Genomic DNA, 19368 nt, shown 5'->3' on the forward strand with positions numbered 1-19368 from the left:
TGACTGTGTGTGTGTGCTTGCGACTGTGTGGGCCTTGACAGAGAGGTGCTTTGGTGTGTGTGCACAGGTACATGCAAGATCCCCCTCCTTTCTGCACTCAGGCCCTTGTTAATAACATCTTCAGAATTCTTGTTACAATCTGTGTTTATATTACTTATTTTTCTAGGCACCAAGAAAAAGTCTCATGGTGGGACCTCCTCTTGAAGGTCTTTAGGGTTTTCCTGGGGATATGCCTTTGTTGAGCCCTTCCTATGGGGACAGGCCTACAACTATGCCCAAGTCTACTGGGCAGAGACCACCCCACAGCCCAGAGGCAGAACACATTTGCCTCCCCATTGCTGATGCCTGAGGATGGAAAAAGCAATTCTCTCCAAGGGTCCTGAGCCAAAGGGTCTTTATGATGGAGTCCCTGTTGGTTCTGTCTCTGCCATGCCCAGCCCAGGGCACACTCATAGGTGGTCCCAGTCTTCAACATGCTGATCCGCAAGCAAGTGCCTACCGTTGACACAAACAACTGTGATGACAGAAGCCTGCAGTGTGGGCTTCAGACTGGGAGCCCAGGAAGGAGAGCGCCACTTATGGACAGGGCCACCTGGCTTGCTTCTGGGCACAGGCAACACTGGAGTGGAGCCTCAGTCTGAGTCAGTCCACACAGCAGGGCTGGGGCTGAAACTCTGGTGCATTTTAACACTTCACATTTCAAATAAAATGGCTGGCCTTCCGGGCACCCAGGACCTCTGCTAACTCACCGACTCTGGACCCAGCCTGTTGCCTGTGGCACTCCCACCTGGACTCAGAAACATGCCCACCCTGCCATCCTAGCCACAGCCATAGCAGCAGGCCCACTAGCCAACGTCCCTTTAGGCTTACTGCCTGATTTACTCTCTCTTTTTTTTTTTTTTTGAGACAGAGTCTCATTCTGTCACCCAGGCAGGAGTGCAGTGGCATGATCTCAGCTCACTGCAATCTCTGTCTCTTGGGTTTAAGTGATTCTCGTGCCTCAGTCACCCAAGTAACTGGGATTACAGGCATGTGCCAAGCCCAGCTAATTTTTTTTTGTATTTTTAGTAGAGACAGGATTTCACCATGTTGGCCAGTGATCCACCTGCCTTGGCCTCCCACCTGATTCTCTTTTAAGGTTAGTTGGCTTATCTCTGTTTTGAACATGTGGCTTGACTTTGGTTGGAACCACTGCCTAGGTTTAGATGGACCCCACAACCTGCTTTCCCCTCTAGTCAGCTGCCTGACTTCTGTCCAGACCTTATACCTATCTCCTGAATCTCCTAGCGGTCCATAACCCCATTTTCTCATAGAACTCACCACCTGAGCTCTGTCCAAGTCCACAAGCAAAGCTCCCTATAGTTGTGGTCTGGATTCCTCGCTGGCCCATCACCTGAGATCCCAGTGTGTGGTTTTTTTTTTTTTTTTTGAGACGGAGACTCGCTCTGTCACCCAGGCTGAAGTGCAGTGGTGCGATCTCGGTTCACTGCAACCTGCACCTCCGGGTTCAAGTGATTCTCTTGCCTCTGCCTCCTGAGTAGCTGGGACTATAGGTGCCTGCCACCACGCACTCCTAATTTTTGTAGAGAGGGGGTTTTGCTATGTTGGCCAGGCTGGTCTTGAACGCCTGAACTCAGGTGATCCACCCACCTCGGCCTCCCAAAATGCTGGGATTACAGGCGTGAGCCACCGTGCCCAGCCGATGCCAGTGTTTTAATGTGAGTCCATCACCTTCCTTTCCCAGTGCTCTGCTACCTGAGTCCCATGCAGACCCACTTCCCCATGGGCTGTTCCTTGGGCTGCCTCACCTCCACGCCCACCCACCTCAGGAATCCATAGGGCGCAGCTGACGTGCACCCACTTGGTCCCACTTCTGGTGGGCTTCAAGGCTCCTCCTCGCTTGGGGCAGAGCAGGCACTTTGGCTGGACACCCAGGGCACACGTCCGGCACAGCCAGCTGCCCGTGGGCACCTTGAGGATCCCGTAGCATGCCTAGGAGAGAGCAGGGTGGTCATGAGTCAGTGGAGTTGGCCAATCTGTGTCTGGTCAGCAGTCAGCTGCATTTGGTCCAGTGTAGCCCCATGCTACACTGCTACACAGCCTCCAGCCTCTGGCACGTACACCTTCTGAGGAGTTACAATGCAAGGAAGGAAGGGCTCCTGGAAAGCCCTCCTTGGCCTGTTTGTATGCCTGAAATGTCACCATTTCAGTCCTCTGTGAAAGGGTTCAGGTCTGCCCTCTGCTGGGAGGAAAGTCACTTTAGCCAGAGGTTCCTAACCAGCAATAGACTTCAGGAGGGTTCAAGAATCCCCTTAAGTTGAATACAAAATTGGGTGTGTACTTCCTGGAAACAAGTCCCAGAGCCTTCATATTTCTTACACAGGGATCCATGAGGAGGGCTACGCCCCTCTATGGCTTGGGTGAGACACATGAGCCTAAGAGCTGCTGGGTATAAGGGATGTGTTTGTTTATATGAGACTTGCACTGCCCACCTACCTGCCAGTCCGGCGAAGTCCCTACCTCTGAGCTCCCCGGGGTCTATTCCAGTGATGGTGCATACGGGCAGCCTCAAAATCAGGGCCAGAGTGGGTCCACTAGGTCCCAGTCAGGTCTGCAGTCAAGGCCCAGAGATACTCAAGACCTACAGCCTCGGGCCCCAAACCAAGGGGAGCCTGGCCAGGCTGCACTGGCGCATAAATCCAGTAATGGTGACAAATACGTATAGCCCTTACTAGACTGTTCTAAGCAAAGACGCACAGTAAACAATTTAATCCGTGTAACAATCCACTCTTATTTATGCATAATCGAGAAAACACAGGCCCAGAGAGGTTACAAAACTTGCCTAAAGTTACATAGCTTGTGAACGGCAGAGCCACAATTTGAAATCTGGCAGCTTTGCTCTCGGTCACAGTGGGCTGCCTTTTAGTAAATTCAAGACATGAGGAGCAGAAGAGGAGGGGAAGGGACAGGGTGCAAGGAGGAGAGGGTCTGAGGGAGGCTGATGGGAGAGGGCAGAAAGCTAACGGGCTTTGGCTTGAGTCTGGCTGGCAGGTCTAAGCCAAGGGGCCCTGGGTGCACATGGCACCACAAAGCACCCTCGCCATTCCCTTCCTGCTCCTTCTTAAGGGCCTCTGCCCACAGTGCCTCTGGAAAGCCAAGCGGGGCCCTGCCAGGCAGTGTGCGTATACATGGCACGGGTGAGGGTGACTGGCGGGTCTGCCCACCTGATGCACACAGACGTTGCACTTGTCACAGAAGACCATCTCGTTGCCATCCTCGCCCTCAGGAGAGCGACACACATCGCAGACAACATCCTCGTCGTACTCGATGCCCAGCCCCTCCTGCGTCTCGATGGCCCTGGCCATATTCTGGTGGCACAGGGTCTCCAGTTCCTCCAGCACACGCTCTAATGTCAGCTCATCCAGCTCCGGCCTCTCTGTGAGAAGGACAGCAGGGCGTGGTGGTGTTAAGAGCCCAGCCTCCTTTGAGCTTCGAAGAGGACTTGGCTCCTGGAGCTGCAGGAATTCAGGGCAGATGTCTGGGAGGGTTTCTGTCCATCCACTGTGGGACCTGGGAGAAGCAGCTCCATCCTCTGAAAACTGAATGGTCTGGACCATCCCTCTCAACGGCCCCTCACCTGTCCTGGTGTTCTGACTTTAGACAGCCTGCCTGTGACCACAGGGACACGTGTGTACAATTAACATGGAAGTGTCTCTGGGATGCGGCCAGCTCCATGGGAGAAGGCACTGCTTGTGCTGTGTGTATGAGGGGACCTCTGAGTGTGGCTGAATAGGGAAGAGTCAGCCCTTCCTGGGACATTAGTGGGCTCCAGCCAGGTGGCCCACACCTCCTGACCCCAGCCCCATTTGCCATCCTGACCCCGGCCCCATTTGCCATCCTAGACTCCCCTGCATGCTCACTTACTCTTCATGTAACATCCGTGCTTACCACAATAGTCCCAAGAGCCCTGCAACTGATGTGCTTATTATTGCCCCCACCTGACAGCTGCGGAAACTTCAGGAGGCACAGAGACACTAACCAGTCAGGTCACCATTCAGTAATGCAGTATGGACGCTCCCTCCAGATCCATGCCTGGGCCACTGCCCCTCTCGGGATGGGGAGAAAACCCTCCCTGCCTTGCCCTGATCCCATTCTTAATGCAGTGGTCACCTACCCATCTCCTTAAGCTCTGAGTTGATCAGCTCCAGCCAGTAGGCATCAATCTCGTCCAGGTCATAGCGGCTGCCCCCTGGCCAATCAGGCTGGGAGCCCTCACCAAGCGTGGTGCTGCTTGGGGATGCCTGGGCAGGGGGGCCTTCCAGCGGTGGGAGGATCCTAGAAAATCAAGACAAAATGTCATGAAGGGAGGAGCCCTCAGCCTGCTGCCCTAGGGGCTCCAGGGAGCTGACCAGTCCAGCTCAGGAGCTGATGGACAAGTGTGCTTTGATGTCACACAGGGCCCACCTCCTTCCACCCCCTCCTTCATTTCTTCCTCCACCATCTGCCCACCCTGCAGAAACTCAGATGAGTCTCTGAGGGTGACTCAGAGACTGAGTGGATGAACAGGCAGCACAGAGAAGACCCAAAGGGCAGTAGGGCACAGTGAGGGATGGGAGTCAGGGCTGATCCACAGCCTTGCTCACCCTATAAACATCCACCTGCCCAGGGTTCAACCACTTCCTCCCATCAGGGTGGCTGGGCCTTAGCTAAAGCCCCGTGGTCTGGATCTAACCCTGCTAGGGCCTGTAGGAGGTGTCCTATGTGCCGTCATGGGCAATGGCCTGTGTCAGCAACAAGTGAGGTAGTGCCAGCTGGACTCCAGGTCCTTCAGCATACCCCTCAAGGCTGCGGACAAGGCAGGGGCTGTCTACATACTCCCAGAAGCCCAAGCCCCCTTTTTACCAACAGCCTGAAAACCCCATTGACTTGAGTAGAACTGAGGCCACCTCTCCTCTGAGATAAGGAGGAGCCCTACCTGGTTACCTGGCTGCGGCCTAGGGTGACCCTTTCCAGACAAAAGGTCCACATGCCACCTTGCCCTTCTCCCAGACACAATGTCATGTGAGCAGTGAGTGTCCTGCTACACAGTGTTACCCGGCCCCACGACCAAGATGGAAGTCAAATCCCTTGGATACAAAGAATCCTGCCTGCTGCAGTCCCAGGATCCCTTCCCAGCTCAGCCCACCTTTGCGGCCACAGCTCTGCTGCTGAGGCAGCTTGGAAAGGCCTGGCCGCAGGGTGTGGACTCAAAGCCCAGCTTCACCACTTACTGTGTGACTCTGGGAGTCACTCAACTTCTCTGGGCCCCAGTGTTCCCATCCCCCAAAATGGGTCAATAATAATAGTACCAGGCTGGGCGCAGTGGCTCACGCCTGTAATCCCAGCACTTTGGGAGGCCAAAGCAGGCGGATCACCTGAGGTCGGGAGTTCGAGACCAGCCTGATCAGCATGGAGAAACCCCATCTCTACTAAAACTACAAAATTACCCAGGCGTGGTGGCATATGCCTGTAATTCCAGCTACTTAGAAGGCTGAGGCAGAAGAATCGCTTGAACTCGGGAGGTGGAGGCTATGGTGAGCAGAGATCGCGCCACTGCACTCCAGCCCGAGCAACAAGAGCGAAGCTCTGTCTCAAAAATAATAATAGTAATAATATCTACCTTATGTGGGTGGTGAGAGGATTAATGGATTAATGTTTGCAAAGCTCTTAGGAAAGTGTCTGGCACACAGTAACTACTGTGTGCGTGTGTGTGTGTGTGCTGTGTGATGTGTGTGTGTGTTGTGTGATGTGTGGTGTGTTTGTGTGTGTATGTGTGTCTTGAGACCTTGGGATGTTACCGCTCTCCTGAAATGGAATATAGGGGGCATTTTGCCTCAGGAGGGCACGGTTTCCTCTTGGCTCAGCTGTGTGCTGCCCCTCAGTTCCTGATGCCAGTTCAAAAAGCCAGCTCTTCCCACCCCCCACTGGTTGCCATGGTTATTGCTTCGGAGCCTGGCCTCCATCTGGCCAGCTCTGCCAGGGTGGAGAGGCCCCTTACTTGAGAGGCATCCTGGGGTCGGGGGCAAGGCTGCCAGAAGCTGTGACTCAGCGCTGACAGGGAGGGAGGGGCAGGGCTTTAGATGGCACAGAGACATGGCAGAGCTGTGGCAAGGGCTCCTGGGCTTCCCCACCACCACACCCAGTGTCAGCAAAAAGGGCAGGAAGGATGAAGGAGACGGGGAGGCAGGGGCCCAGGCCAGGAGAGAGAATGGCCTCCAAGCCAGGAGGACGGTCTATATAAGGTCGAAGGGGCATGGAGAAGGGGAAGGGGCTTGGCACCACCTTTGCCCACACAAGAGGCCCAAATGAAGGCAGGTCCTAGGTTATGATCATGGTATGGCCGCACCCCACACTAACAGGTGATTCCATATGGAAGCGATACTAATACCCTCGGTCCAACACAATTCTGCCTTTCCCCGTGAAACTGTTACTTGAATAAACACATTCTTTTAAAAATGCAGCCTGTAATTTGGTTGTGAACGGCTTTGATTGTGCCCTAAGCACATGCTGAGTGGGGGTGTCCGGATGCCCACCACTTCCTGGCATAACTACCCACATCTGCTTGCCTGGTCAGCGGCCACCTGGCCAAGCCTCTTGGGATCAGGATCACTGTGCTCCTTCTGTAGAGTCAGGGTGAAGGGACTCACACCACAAGGTATCTGCTGTGCTTCCTGGGTCTCTCCTCTTCATCTGTTTGCCCCCTTCTGGCTCTGGCTCTGAAGGAAGTTCTCCTACCAGGCGTGGACTGACCTGACCCTAGGCCAAGCCCTCACCCTCAGCTGTAGCCAGGAGGATGGAGGTCAACTGAGAGGAGGGCATCAGCTGGCTGGGATCTATGGGAGAGGAGGGGGTCTTTACCCCAGAAGACCAGATACACACCAGAGGTCGGTTCTGCCCTGGCTGAGACTTCTGGCCACAGTGAGGGACAGGACAGGCCCTCACTCAATTCAGTCTGGAGAAGGGCGAGACAAGTGCTCATTGTTCAGACAGATTTCAGACCATGAGGTGGGCAGACCCACCCAAAGGCCAGGGAGGAAGGGACAGAGGGGGCCTGGGGTGGCAGCTGGGGGAGGGCAGCCAGAAACAGCCTGCCGGGATGACGGGGGCACAGCGCTCTGTCTCTGGGCCTCACAGGGGCAGCCCAGGGCTTGTTCCTGGGGCCTCTGATTTCCTGGCCCAGCCCACTAGGCCTGGTGGCCCTGCAGGGAATTCCCCAGAATTTCCCAACTTCCTCATCTATAAAATGGGGACAGTTACATGTCGTTTGTAAAGCTAATATGATTGTTAAATGAAAAGATGAACACAGGCTCAGCACAGCCAGTCCTCAAGAACAGGGTTTCTCTAATAATTCTGACCCTGGCGGCTACCAGGCAGCCTTCCAGATGAGGGCTGCGCAGTGGGAGGTGCCAGGAGGATGGAGTGGCTAGAGGGAGACAGCGGCAGAAGAGGCGTGGAGATGAATCTAAGAGAGCACCTCCCCACCCCCAGTCCATCCTCTCCAAAGATCACGGACAGGCCAGGAGCTCCTGGCTCACATCAGCTTAGCACAGCCATGCTTATGCTGGGAATGCACCTCGTAAAGCCAAAGCAGCTGGAACACGTGCTCTCTTCTTGATGTCAACAGATAAAGCACCCTACAGGCAGACTGAAGCCAAGCTACTGGTATGGAAGCATCTGCAATTAATTACCCAGGCCAGGAGATGTTTCCGGAACCAACTGACACTGACATCAAGTAGAGAGGACAGACTGCTGGGCCAAGCCTAATCAAGACTGACCTCACTCTGCCTACCTGGTGGCCTGCCCTTCCCCCATCACCCTGGGCACTGGTACTTGTGGCAGTGACCTGGCATACATATTCTCACTTCTGGAGAGGCCTGGGGCACCCCTGATTCTCAGAAGGCCCCAGACAAGTGTCAATAAACACTCAGCCATCAGGAGTCACTGGAACAGGATTGCCTGCCCCCTCCCCTTCCAATCCCCACAGAGCACCCTACTGGTGCTTCGAGTCTGCTGTGCCTGTGATCCAATCATAGCTGCAGCTGCCAGGAAACGAGGGTGCCAACATCAAGGGAGGTAACAGCTGTGATCTTTGCCCCATGCATGGTCTACATGGGATCGAGCAAGAGCCACAAGGTTGCCAAGGCCAGGAGTAGACAGCCAAAAACCCAAGCTGCCCAGACCAGGCAGACTGGTGGGTGGGGGAGGCCAGGACACAAGACCCCTCTGCACTGAGACATGACTTGGAGGGTTTCCCAGGTTGCATAAAGAAGCACTTGGCTGAACTCCGTAGCTGGAGGCAAGACCCAGGGCCACGTGGCTACCTCCTGACAAGAGCGGCCAGAAGTCTCTCCATCTCGAGACCAGAAGGGTATAAAGCCCAGAGGACTCATCTCTGAACCAGCCCTGGCAGGGGAACCTACCCAGAGGCCTGTAATAGCAATGGCTTCCTGACCATCTGCTGTATGCCAGGCACTTGACTCCCCCACTAAGAACTCCCTTAAAAGGTTCAAGAAGTCAAAAGCATGGCTTAAGGCCGGGCGCGGTGGCTCACGCCTGTAATCCCAGCACTTTAGGAGGCCGAGGTGGGCGGATCACGAGGTCAGGAGATTAAGACCGTCCTGGCTAACATGGTGAAACCCCATCTCTACTAAAAATACAAAAAATTAGCTGGGCATGGTGGCACGCATCTGTAATCCCAGTTACTCGGGAGGCTGAGGCAGGAGAATCTCAAGAACCCGGGAGTCAGAGGTTGCAGTGAGCCAAGATTGCGCCACTGCACTCCAGCCTGGCGACAGAGTGAGATTCCGTCTCAAAAAAAAAAAAAAAAAAAAAAAAAAGTATGCTTTATCTCTCTCTTTTTAAAGACTAGTGAAAAGTCTGGAGATTTCCCTGATCAGAACTGCTTTGGCACCGGGCATGGTAGCCCATGCCTGTAATCCCAGCACTTTGGGAGGCTGAGGCAGGAGAGTTGCTTGAGCCCAGGAGTTAGAGACCAGCCTGAGCAACAGAGCAAGACCCTGTCTCTACCAACAATCAAAAAAATTAGCCACGTGTGGTGGCATGTGCCTATGGTGGGAAGATCACTTGAGGCTGGGAGGTCAAGGCTGCAGTGAGCTGAGATTGCACCACTGCACTCCAGCCTGGGTAACAGAGTGAGAACTTGTCTCAAAAAAAAGGCCAGACCCGGTGACTTACAGCTGCCTGCAGTCCCAGCACTTTGGGAGGCTGGCCAAGGTGGTGGACAGATCACTTGAGCCCAGGAGTTCAAGACTAGCCTGGGCAACATGGCAAATCCCCATCTCTACACAAAGCATGATAATTAGCTGGGCGTGGTGGCCTGGGCTTGTAGTCCTAGCTACTTGGGAGGCTGAGGTGCGAGGATTGCTTGAACCTGGGAGGTCAAGGCTGCAGTGGGCCAAGATTGTACCACTGCACTCCAGCCTGGGGGACCGAGTAAGACCCTGTCTCTAAAGAAGAAAGAAAAAATAACCGCTTTGGGGCCCAGTTTGGATTGACATTACGAAGTGCTTGCTGTGTGCCAGGCCTGGTGCCAAGTGCCTTCCATGCATCATTTCATTCCATTATCTCAACATTACAACTGCATGAGTAGGTTAGTTATTGTTAGCATTCCAATTTCATGGATAAGGAAACTGAGGCCCAGAGAGATTACATTTATGGTCTAAGGCCACACTGAATATGAGTGGCAACATGAACGCAAGCATTCTGGCTCTACAGCCAAGCCCGAGCCCAGCCCCCTAGCCTCTCAGGTAAACTGCCAGTATTTCTGGAACATTTCAATGGTTTGTTGGACAAGGGAATGGAATACAGAATAGAGACGGACTAGAAAGGAATTCCAGGACTGGTAGGTCACCTACCTGGAAAGCAGCCTCCCCTTCCTCCCCTGTTCCAGCGGCCCCCTAGCCTGGGCTGCCTGGCTCACCTCACCACGGGCTCTGGGATGGCCTCTGCCCCAGCGGGCACCTGCACACCTTTCTCCCACTCCTGTCGCCATGGGTCTGCCAGGATGTAGTAGTCATCCGGGCTGAGCTGGTATGAGTCCGGGATCTTCATGGCTGTGATCAAGTCTGTCCGGAAAACCTGTGAGGGGCAAGAGGGGGGAGAGTGACTTCAGACTGCCTCAGGGCAGTCTGCCCCACAGGCCAGAGGAAGACGCAGATACATGCAACTCAAGTGGGCATTCTGCCTGCGCACTTACAAATAAGATGACATAAAAGCAATCAGCACAATAAATAACACAGCTCTGAACCCTGCACATGCTTTGCACACAGTAGATGTCCCATAAATGTGATGAACTGAATTCACATTGCTCTGACCTATGAAAGGACAGAGTTTGAGGGATAGATGGGAGTGGACCTACGAGAGAAAGAGAAAGACTGGCAGAGAAAGGCAAAAATCAAAATAAAAAGAGGAAAACCTCAGAGGACAGAAAGGCTAATGTGAAAGCAATACTGATGGCCAGGCGTGGTGGCTCATGCCTGTAATCCCAACAGTTTGGGAGGCTGAGATGGGAGGATTGCTTGAGGCCAGGAGTTCAAGACAGCCTGGGCAACATAGGAAGATCCTGCCTCTACAAAACATTTAAAAATTAAAGAATTTTTTTTTAAAAAAAGGGCCAGGCAATGTGGCTCACACCTGTAATCCCAGCACTGTGGGAGGTTGAGGAGGGAGGGCTGCTTGAACCCAGGATTTTGAGACAAGTCTGGGCAACATGGTGAAACCTCATATTTATAAAAAATTTAAAAAGTAGCTGGGTGCGGTGGCACATGCCTGGGGTCCCAGCTACTCTGGAGGTTGAGATGGAAGGACTGCTTGAGCCCAGGAGGTTAAGCCTGCAGTGAGCCATCATTGCACCACTGCACTCCAGCCTGTGTGACAGTGAGTCCCTTTCTCAAAAAATAAAAACAAAATAAATAAATTAAATTAAATTAAAAATACTGCCATTATGTGACTGTTCAAGACATTTCCACTGGAGGTTCACAATCATGTTATCTTTCTGCACCCACAGACACAAGTGGAGGTGTAAAACACCACAGGGCGCCAACCCCAGGAAAGGCCTTCTGCAAACCTTATGCAAACAGCCGGGGGATGGCCAGGGCTTAGGGCAGCCTAGATAGCGGCTTCACATGAGCTGGGACTTCCAAAGTCCCTCAAGAACAAGGACACTCTCCTAACTCGACAGGGGCTTTGTGTGTCGGGGGCCGGGTAGGAAGGCAGGAAGGACAGGGTTGTCTTCCTTCTTAATCAAGCCCAAACTCCTCAGAGCAAAGCCACGAGTGGTCACCCCCGAGCACGTGCTCACTTGGGGCAAACTGCTCTTCCCAGAGTTTAGTCTGTTGCTCCCACCTCCAACCCCAATTCCACCTCAGAACAAGCTCTAAACTCTGCCCCAGCTGGCACTGGCAACGCCTTCTGCCCCAGTCACCTGATCCCGCTGTGATCCCCCGACAAACCGCTATTGTGGAATGTGGTGGCACCTCTAGACACCATGTGACTTGCTCGGGTACCAACTTTCCCAGTGATCATCGTCACTTGAGAATCACAAGTTAAAGAACTCACATCACTGAGACAAGAGACACCACTTCAAGGAGTACTCCAGGCCTCAGACCAAACTTCAACCCCACATTCATCCCTGGAAAAGTCAGCATCCACTGCTGTGCCCGGGGCTAAGTCAGTTCACTCAGCCTTCCGTAGGCTCATGACAGACAGATTCAGTGGTAACCTCTGCCTGCTATGTGCGCCTCATTTGTATCTAGGTCCACAACCACAAGGAGAACAGTGAAATGGGTGGACTGAGGGTCCTGGAAGCAGCATCTTGCAGAATCTAATTAACGTCTGCATCTAGCTGGAGACGGCCCTGGCTTGAAAAGGTCAAGTTTCTTGAAGACTCTACTTGCCAATATAATTTAATTGTTAGGACTAACACCCTAACATTTAATTAGGATGCCAGTGTGAAAAAATTAAAACCAGATTACAATTAAATGCTAATTAAACAGAAGATGGAATGTGGCTAAGATTTCACAGCCCTGGTAATTTGCATATCTTATTAGCAAGTAGTAAGAAAGCTAATGCAAGAGGGCACACTCAGGCACTGGGTGCTTTTAGGGGGCCCTTCAGTAGGGGCCCATGCCAGCGAAGGCCTCTGGAGACTGCCGAGCTCAGCAGGGCTGGGGCTGGGTTATTTCCCTATGGGCCCCAGCACAGGACCTGACAAGGAAGAACTGACCCCAAAGTGATTCATAACTGCCTCAAAGTTCTCCCCACCCAAGCAAGCCAAGTGCTGCATCATCCCAAGCCCTGATGCTCTGAAGCCATGGAGAACCACCCACTTGGGACAGTGCATCATTCTGCCCTAGAAATCAACCCTACAATAGCCCAGTGTCACTATGTGCCCTCTAAAGAGGCACAGGTGGGTTAGAAACCTTTTGCTCTTCTCTCATCCTGGGCTGTAACTGTTTTTCTTCTTTTTTTTTGAGACAGAGTCTTGCTCCGTTGCCCAGGCTGGAGTGCAGGTGCACAATCTCGGTTCACTGCAACCTCCGCCTCCTGGGTTCAAACGATTCTTCTGCCTCAGCCTCCCAAGTAGCTGGGATTACAGGTACCTGCCACCTCGCATGGCTAATTTTTGTATTTTTAATACGGGGTTTCACCATGTTGGCCAGGCTGGTCTCAAACTCCTGACCTCAAGTGATCCACCCACCTTGGCCTCCCAAAGTGCTGGGATTACAGGTGTGAGCCACCCGCACCTGGCCTAGTTTTTATATTTTTAATAGAGACAGGGTTTCACCATGTTGGCCAGGCTGGTCTTGAACTCCTGACCTCAAGTGATCCGCCTGCCTCAGCCTTCTAAAGTGTTGGGATTACAGGCATGAGCCACCGCGCCCAGCCCTGGGCTGTAACTTAACTGGCGTCTCCTCGGCGATTCCTTCCTGATCACCAACTGAGGGAGTGCCGACTGCCTGACTGAGCCACTTTCCATCTCACCCCATTTTCTTTCCAGCACTTACACTCCTGAAAAATACCTGGTCGACTCATGTTGCTGGTTTCTTGTCATCTCCCCTGCCATGCCTCATCCTGCTGTCGGCTATATTCTCAGTGCCTGGCACTGAATACGAGGGCCTCCCTGGGGGAATTATCTGATGAATCTGAGGCCCCTAACGGGCTCCTGGCAGTGCTTTCTGAATCCCCATGAACAGGGTGAGATACCGCATGGATAAACCCAGTGGCCAAAATCCCCAACCACATGGACCTGAACAAGCGCCTCTGAGCAACAGGCAGCCTTTGTTCTGCTGGGCTTTAAGCTCAAGGACAAGCATTCAGCCCAGGGTGGAGTGGGTGAGACCAGAGTGTCCCACCACACCAGCTGGGAAGACATGGTCCAGACCCAGAACCAGGCCTGGCACTGAGAACTCACAGCAGGAAGGGCTCCCAGGGTCAACTTCAGAGTCCCTTCCCACTACAGTTAGGGAGATTCAGGGAAGACAAAAGAGTCTCGTTCCAAGAGAGTTTCACATTTCATCCTGGGTCACGCAGGGAGCGGGTGGCAGACTGGACACTAATGGCTCTAGCAGGCGGGAATCATGGACGCACAGGGAGGGCAGCACTGTCATAATGGTGTCAGCCCACACTTGGAGAGACTGTGTGCAGAGTGACAGTGTAAAGGCTGTTCCTGAATTAATCTATTATTAGCCCCTCCACCTACTCTGTGAGGTAAGTACTACCATCATCCCTATTTCACAGTTGAGAAACCTGGGACTCGGGTTAGTTAAATCACCCACCCAAGGTCTACGCACTGGAAGTGGCAAATGAACCCAGGCCAACACGACTCCTGAGCCATCCAGCTCTCCCTGCCCCTTTTGGACATGTGCTCACTGCCTAATGCCCTTGAGTTAAACTGAAGCCAAATCAGGTGACTTCTCCAAGGGTTGAAATACGCAAATCCGACGGCGGTCTTTGCAAGTTCCGAGGCCTCCAGTGGCTCTCCACTGTCCTCCCACTGTGCCCAGACTGAACTGCAGAGCCAATGAGGCCCTGTGACCACATGGATGCACTTGCAGTCTCCCAAGCACTTTTAACCCTTTGCACACAGGAGAACACTGCCTGGGACACTACTCCCTTGCCAGAGTAAAGCTGGCACACTTCATCCTTAAGGTCTCAGTCCAGCCCACATCTGCTCTAGGAAGCCTTCCCCAATCCTAGGCTGGGTTGTGGGCTTTGTCTGAAGTTTTACAGCCCCTGTATTAGAATCTCCTGGGTTTTTTTTGCCATGTCTTCCCCACCAGAAGGGGAGCTCAGTGAGGTCTGGCTGAGCCGCAGGGCTGGAGCCCAGCAGTGCAAGCAGGGCCTGGCACATGCTAGGTGCTGAGAAATCTTGAATGACTCAAGATCCTTCCATGAGCCAGCCACCTCCTTCTTTGGTTGCTGTCCAAGACTACAGCTGGGTACTCCATGCCTTCCAAAGGAGCCTCTGTGCATTTATATAAAAACTGCCCACAAATATGGCAGCCAATTGTAACCTAAACATCATTTTGTGTTGAATTTCCAGGAGGTAGGCCTGAAAAAGGCTTAAACATTCTCCTAAAACTCCTTTGAATGATTTATGAAAACTAAATAAAGAATAAAATGGACACTGATGAACGAGAAGCCTTGCTGTGGCAAGAAAGTTGGAAGCTGGAAAACAAGCAATTTTCTTAGAATGTGAATGTTTACTACTTTTCTCTCTTTTGGCAGAAATTGACAAATTGTCTTTAAAGGTCTGCTGCCTAGCAACCAAGTTCTGCTGAGCTGCTTGGGAGATGTTAATTGTAGCTTCTTCAAACAGTATGAAGAAATGTTTAAAGGCCTCAAACTCTAATTGAATAACCCATCTGAGTGCTAGGGGTGCCAATGTAGCCCTGGAGGGGGCCAAAGACTGCTCTGCCCAGATGCAGGGACACTGCTCCAGAAACACATCACATGGTTTTGCCTTCACGTCTTTTTCTGAGACTGCAGATCACAACCATTCAAAAGTCTAGCTTTCTGTACGTATTTCCCTAGGAAGAACTCTGCAAGAAGGCAGAGCGTGAGTGACCTTCAAAAGCAAATAAAGATAATGACAAAAGGCAACTTTCACTGTGCACTAACCATATGGCCAGTAGACACCAGGCTACAAGGTTTAATATACAATCTCAAGATTTGTAGCTATGATTTGGACATTTCATCCTGGGACCTTGGTTCTCTGCTTCCTTTTCTCAAGGGGGGAATTACTGTATCACAGAGTATTTCAAACTAAGAGGTACCAAGAGGAAATTTAGCTACTGAAGAGAAAAGCTCCAGCAGTTATCACACTACAAAATATAATTACTTGTGCAATTATATATATATATATATATATTTTTTTTTTTTTTTTGAGACAGAGTCTCATTCTGTCACCCAGGCTGGAGTGCAGTGGCGCGATCTCGGCTCACTGCAACCTCTGCCTCCCAGGTTCAAGCAATTCTCCTGCCTCAGCCTCCTGAGTAGCTGGGATTACAGGCACCTGCCACCACACCCAGCTAATTTTTATATTTTCAGTAGAGACGGTGTTCACCACCATGTTGGCCAGGCTGGTATCAAACTCCTGACCTCAAGTGATCTGCCCACCTCAGCCTCCCAAAGTGCTGGGATTACAGGCGTGAGCCACCATGCCCGGCCTATTTGTGTAACTATATTTTTTAATGTCCATCTCTCCTAATAGTCAAGCTACAAGAAGATAGGGACTCCATGTGTCCTGTTTATCACTGTGCCTGCTTTTGGCACAGTGTTTGACACACAGCAGGTACTCAAAAATGCTTCTGGAACAAAAATTAGCCAGTTATGGTGGCTTGCCTGTAGTCCCAACGACTTGGGGAGCTCAAGCGAGAGGACTGCCTGAGCCCAGGAGGTAGAGGTTGCAGTGAGCCGAGATCATGCCACTGCACTCCAGCTTGGGTGACAGAGTGAGACCCTGTCTCAAAAAACAAAACAAAACAAAACAAAAATGAAATGCTTGTGGAAAGAGTCAGTGAATGAATGAATGAATCCCAGGATTTGTATGAAGTGCGACTAAAGTATAAAACTTCCTGCCCTGTCTTAGCAGGGAGAGAAGAGGCAGGAGGCTGGCAGGATTCTTCCAGATGAAACTGAGAAACTGGTCTTGGTCACTGTCCCAAAGCCAATCACAATGGCTTTGGCCAGGACAATCTCTCCTGGATGTCTGTCTACACTAAAAGTCCCAACATAGAGCTAGAAGTGGCCTTAGAGTTAGAAGTGGTCGCTTCCTCCTCACCCCTCAAGGAATGTTTGAAGTTCTGTACTTAAAGAGCCAACCTCATCACAATTGTTTTCTGAGTACCTCATCTTATTAGAAACAACAGCTAATAGAGAAAGGTAATTGCCGTGTTAAGGCATGTCAAGTATTATGTTAAAGTTTTACATACATTGTGGCCCCTAATTCCTATTACCCGTCTTACAGATGTGGAAACTGAGATTCAGAAAGGTGAAACCACTTGCGTGAAGTCCCCACTGTCTAACCACAGCAATACTGCCTGCAAGACACAGAGGGCTCTTCTTTTAAAACATCTTTTCTGGGTCGGAACCTGATAAAGAGTGTCTTAGCCAAGAGCAAACTTATGCAGCTAAATTCAGTATAAATATGAGAGAAGGGCTGTAAGAATAGCTACCCCCTGCCCAGTCATGTTTCAAGCTACCACTAGGCTAAGTTCATAAGACACTTAAAAAAAAAAAAACAAAAAAAAAACCCCCACTCAACATCTCTTTCTTTATTTTCATGAGGATAGCAGCACTTCCTGCTCTTAAAGAGAATTTATTACACACATTTCTTTTGCAAGACAAGTCCCAGAGGCCAGGAGGCCCTTCCAGCTGGCGGGAGCAGCGATGTTTCCAACTATAGAAGTGGATCCTGCCCCCCACCCCGGAGGAAGGCAGTGTGAGTCTCAGAAAGCAGGCGCTTAGCCTAGCGGAAGGGCTCGCCCCAACCCGCCTGCCTCACAAGGTAGCAAAGGAACTGCTGGTGGGCTGGAAACTTGGCTCAAAACCACAAGGGCAAGCACAAAACCTTTTTTTGGATTCTCCTGTTTTATCTATCAAATTATGGGCATTTTGCATTTTCCTGTACCATACGCCTTCATTGTTTTACTATAGAACGGCATTTCAAACATCTGGATAACACCTCCGGCTCCTCAGGAAGGCATCTTATTTACCCTGTGGTTTGGAACCCCAACGCGGTCTGGCTACCCTTGTTCTTTACCCTTCACGCAGGGTAGGAGAAGGATTCCATTTTTAAAAGCAAGGGTTAAGCTGAGAAGCTGCATCTCCACTCACAGTGTTTTCTTGGGGAGTGGGGGTGGCATTCCTTATAGAGGGACTTTCAAGTTGAGACACTGGGTCTGGGGGACACCCCCTTGCTGGTAGCAGAGGCTTCTCCCGGGCCCCTCCCCCAGGGACTAGGCACTACGCATTGGTGAAGGGCCTCAGTGGTACACGCAACTAGGGACGTACTAATTTGTCACCAGAGCCTATATAGGAGCTAACAGCTGAATCCCCACTCCCACCATCCAGGCTTCCAGCTCAGGATGGCCTGCTTTACCCGACACTCCCCACCTCCTGCCCCACTCACCTCTGGGGCTCCCTTCACCCCCCATGGCTCCATGAGCCACAGAAGGAGTCACATCTACAGATCATCAACTCCCTGGGAGGGCCCAAGGCAGAACTCTACGATAAGGTCTCTGAGGCTCACTTGCCTGGGGTCACAGATGTCCTCGGGCAAAGCCTGGGCGTTTTGGCAAAGCCAGGCTGCACCTCCCATAACAGACCCCTTCCTGTGTAGCACCTGCATCCTGCTGACAGAGGACAAGTTCCCCAGGGACAGGGCCTGTGCTTTCTGTCCCCAGCACTGAGCTAGGCCCACTAGGTACTCTTGAGCACTTGCTGATTTTGATCAGCATCAGCAGCTCCCAGTCCAGAGACCCAGGCCTCTGCCCACTGGCTGACTTCTGGGGACTCTGACTTCCTGAAAATGCAGCTTTCTACCTCAAGACAGCCTGCCTGGGGAAACCCCCACCGCTTGCCCTGCCCTTCCGCCTGTGTCTCTGCCCAGGTCAGAGGAGGACACCACCTCAAACAGTAGCCCCCCAAAACATGCGGCTGGCCTCCAGGTCTCTCCCAGAACTGTCCTTCACACCTCTGGCAAGTCCGGGGCGGGGCAGAAATTTGTTAATCCCCCATCCCCTCTGTGAAGTTGATGGAGTGGTGGACTGCCCCCACCCACACTCCCTGACGTTGCTTAGATCTTTGAACCAGGCTGGAGAGCCTCCCTCCCTCTCCTTCAACCTAGCCATAGCTTCCACTCCCTACCCCCTCAAAAATACTCAAAGAAGCTTCCAGGGAACAACCAAGCCAGGAACTCCTGTCTTAGGCAAAGGGAAGGGAAAAGTCTATGGCAGTTGTCTTTTGTTTGTTTTGCTTTTTTTTTGTTTTTGAGACACAGTCTCACTTTGTAGCCTAGGCTGGAGTGCAGTGGTGCAATCTCGGCTCACTGCAACCTCCGCCTCCTGGTCTCAAGTGATCCTCCTGCCTTAGCCTTCTGAGTAGCTGGGATTACAGGTGTGCATCACCATGATCAGCTAAGTTTTTGTATTTTTTTGTAGAGACAGGGTTTCACCATGTTGGCCAGGCTGGTCTTGAACTCCTGACCTACGGTGATCTGCCCGCCTCGGCCTCCCTATGGCAGTTGTTCTTAACCCTGGATCCCAACAGGAGTGCTTGTTTAAAAAGTACAGGTACTAGGGGGCACAGTGGCTCATGCCTGTAATCCCAACACTTTGGGAGGCCGAGGTGGGCGAATCACAAGGGCAGGAGTTCAAGACTAGCCTGACCAACAGGGTGAAACCCAGTCTCTAACAAAAATACAAAAATTAGCCAGGCATGGTAGCATGCACCTGTAATTCCAGCTACTTGGGAGGCTGAGGCAGGGAAATTGCTTGAACCCAGGAGGTGGAGGTTGCAGTGAGCCGAGATCATACCACCGCACTCCAACCTGGGTGACAGAGTTAAGACTCAATCTCAAAAAAAAAAAAAAAAAGAGTACAGGTACTGGCCAGGTGCAGTGGCTGATGCCTGTAATCCTAGCACTTCCTGAGGCAGGCAGATCACTTGAGGTCAGGAGTTTGAGAGCAGCCTGGCCAACATGGCAAAACCCCATCTCTACTAAAAATACAAAAATTAGCCCAGCGTGGTGGCAGATGCCTGTAGTCCCAGCTACTCGGGAAGCTGAGGCAAGAGAATCTCTTCAAC

General features: G+C 51.9%; 1 protein-coding gene across 2 annotated transcripts in view; it reads right to left on the reverse strand.

The window, feature by feature from the left end:
* The window catches only part of JADE2 (jade family PHD finger 2), a 56827-nt gene that overhangs the window by 19078 nt on the left and 18381 nt on the right, over positions 1 to 19368 (reverse strand). For both annotated transcript variants that reach the window (XM_011969211.1, XM_011969212.1), the window contains 4 exons: positions 9980 to 10137; positions 4175 to 4335; positions 3225 to 3436; positions 1825 to 1992 (listed from right to left, as the gene is read on the reverse strand). In XM_011969211.1, coding sequence (XP_011824601.1) covers positions 1825 to 1992; positions 3225 to 3436; positions 4175 to 4335; positions 9980 to 10137 — 699 coding nt within the window. The remainder of the gene's footprint in view (positions 1 to 1824; positions 1993 to 3224; positions 3437 to 4174; positions 4336 to 9979; positions 10138 to 19368) is intronic.

Source organism: Mandrillus leucophaeus, unplaced genomic scaffold (genome assembly GCF_000951045.1).
Source record: "Mandrillus leucophaeus isolate KB7577 unplaced genomic scaffold, Mleu.le_1.0 Scaffold88, whole genome shotgun sequence".
In the NCBI taxonomy this organism is placed as follows: domain Eukaryota; kingdom Metazoa; phylum Chordata; class Mammalia; order Primates; family Cercopithecidae; genus Mandrillus; species Mandrillus leucophaeus.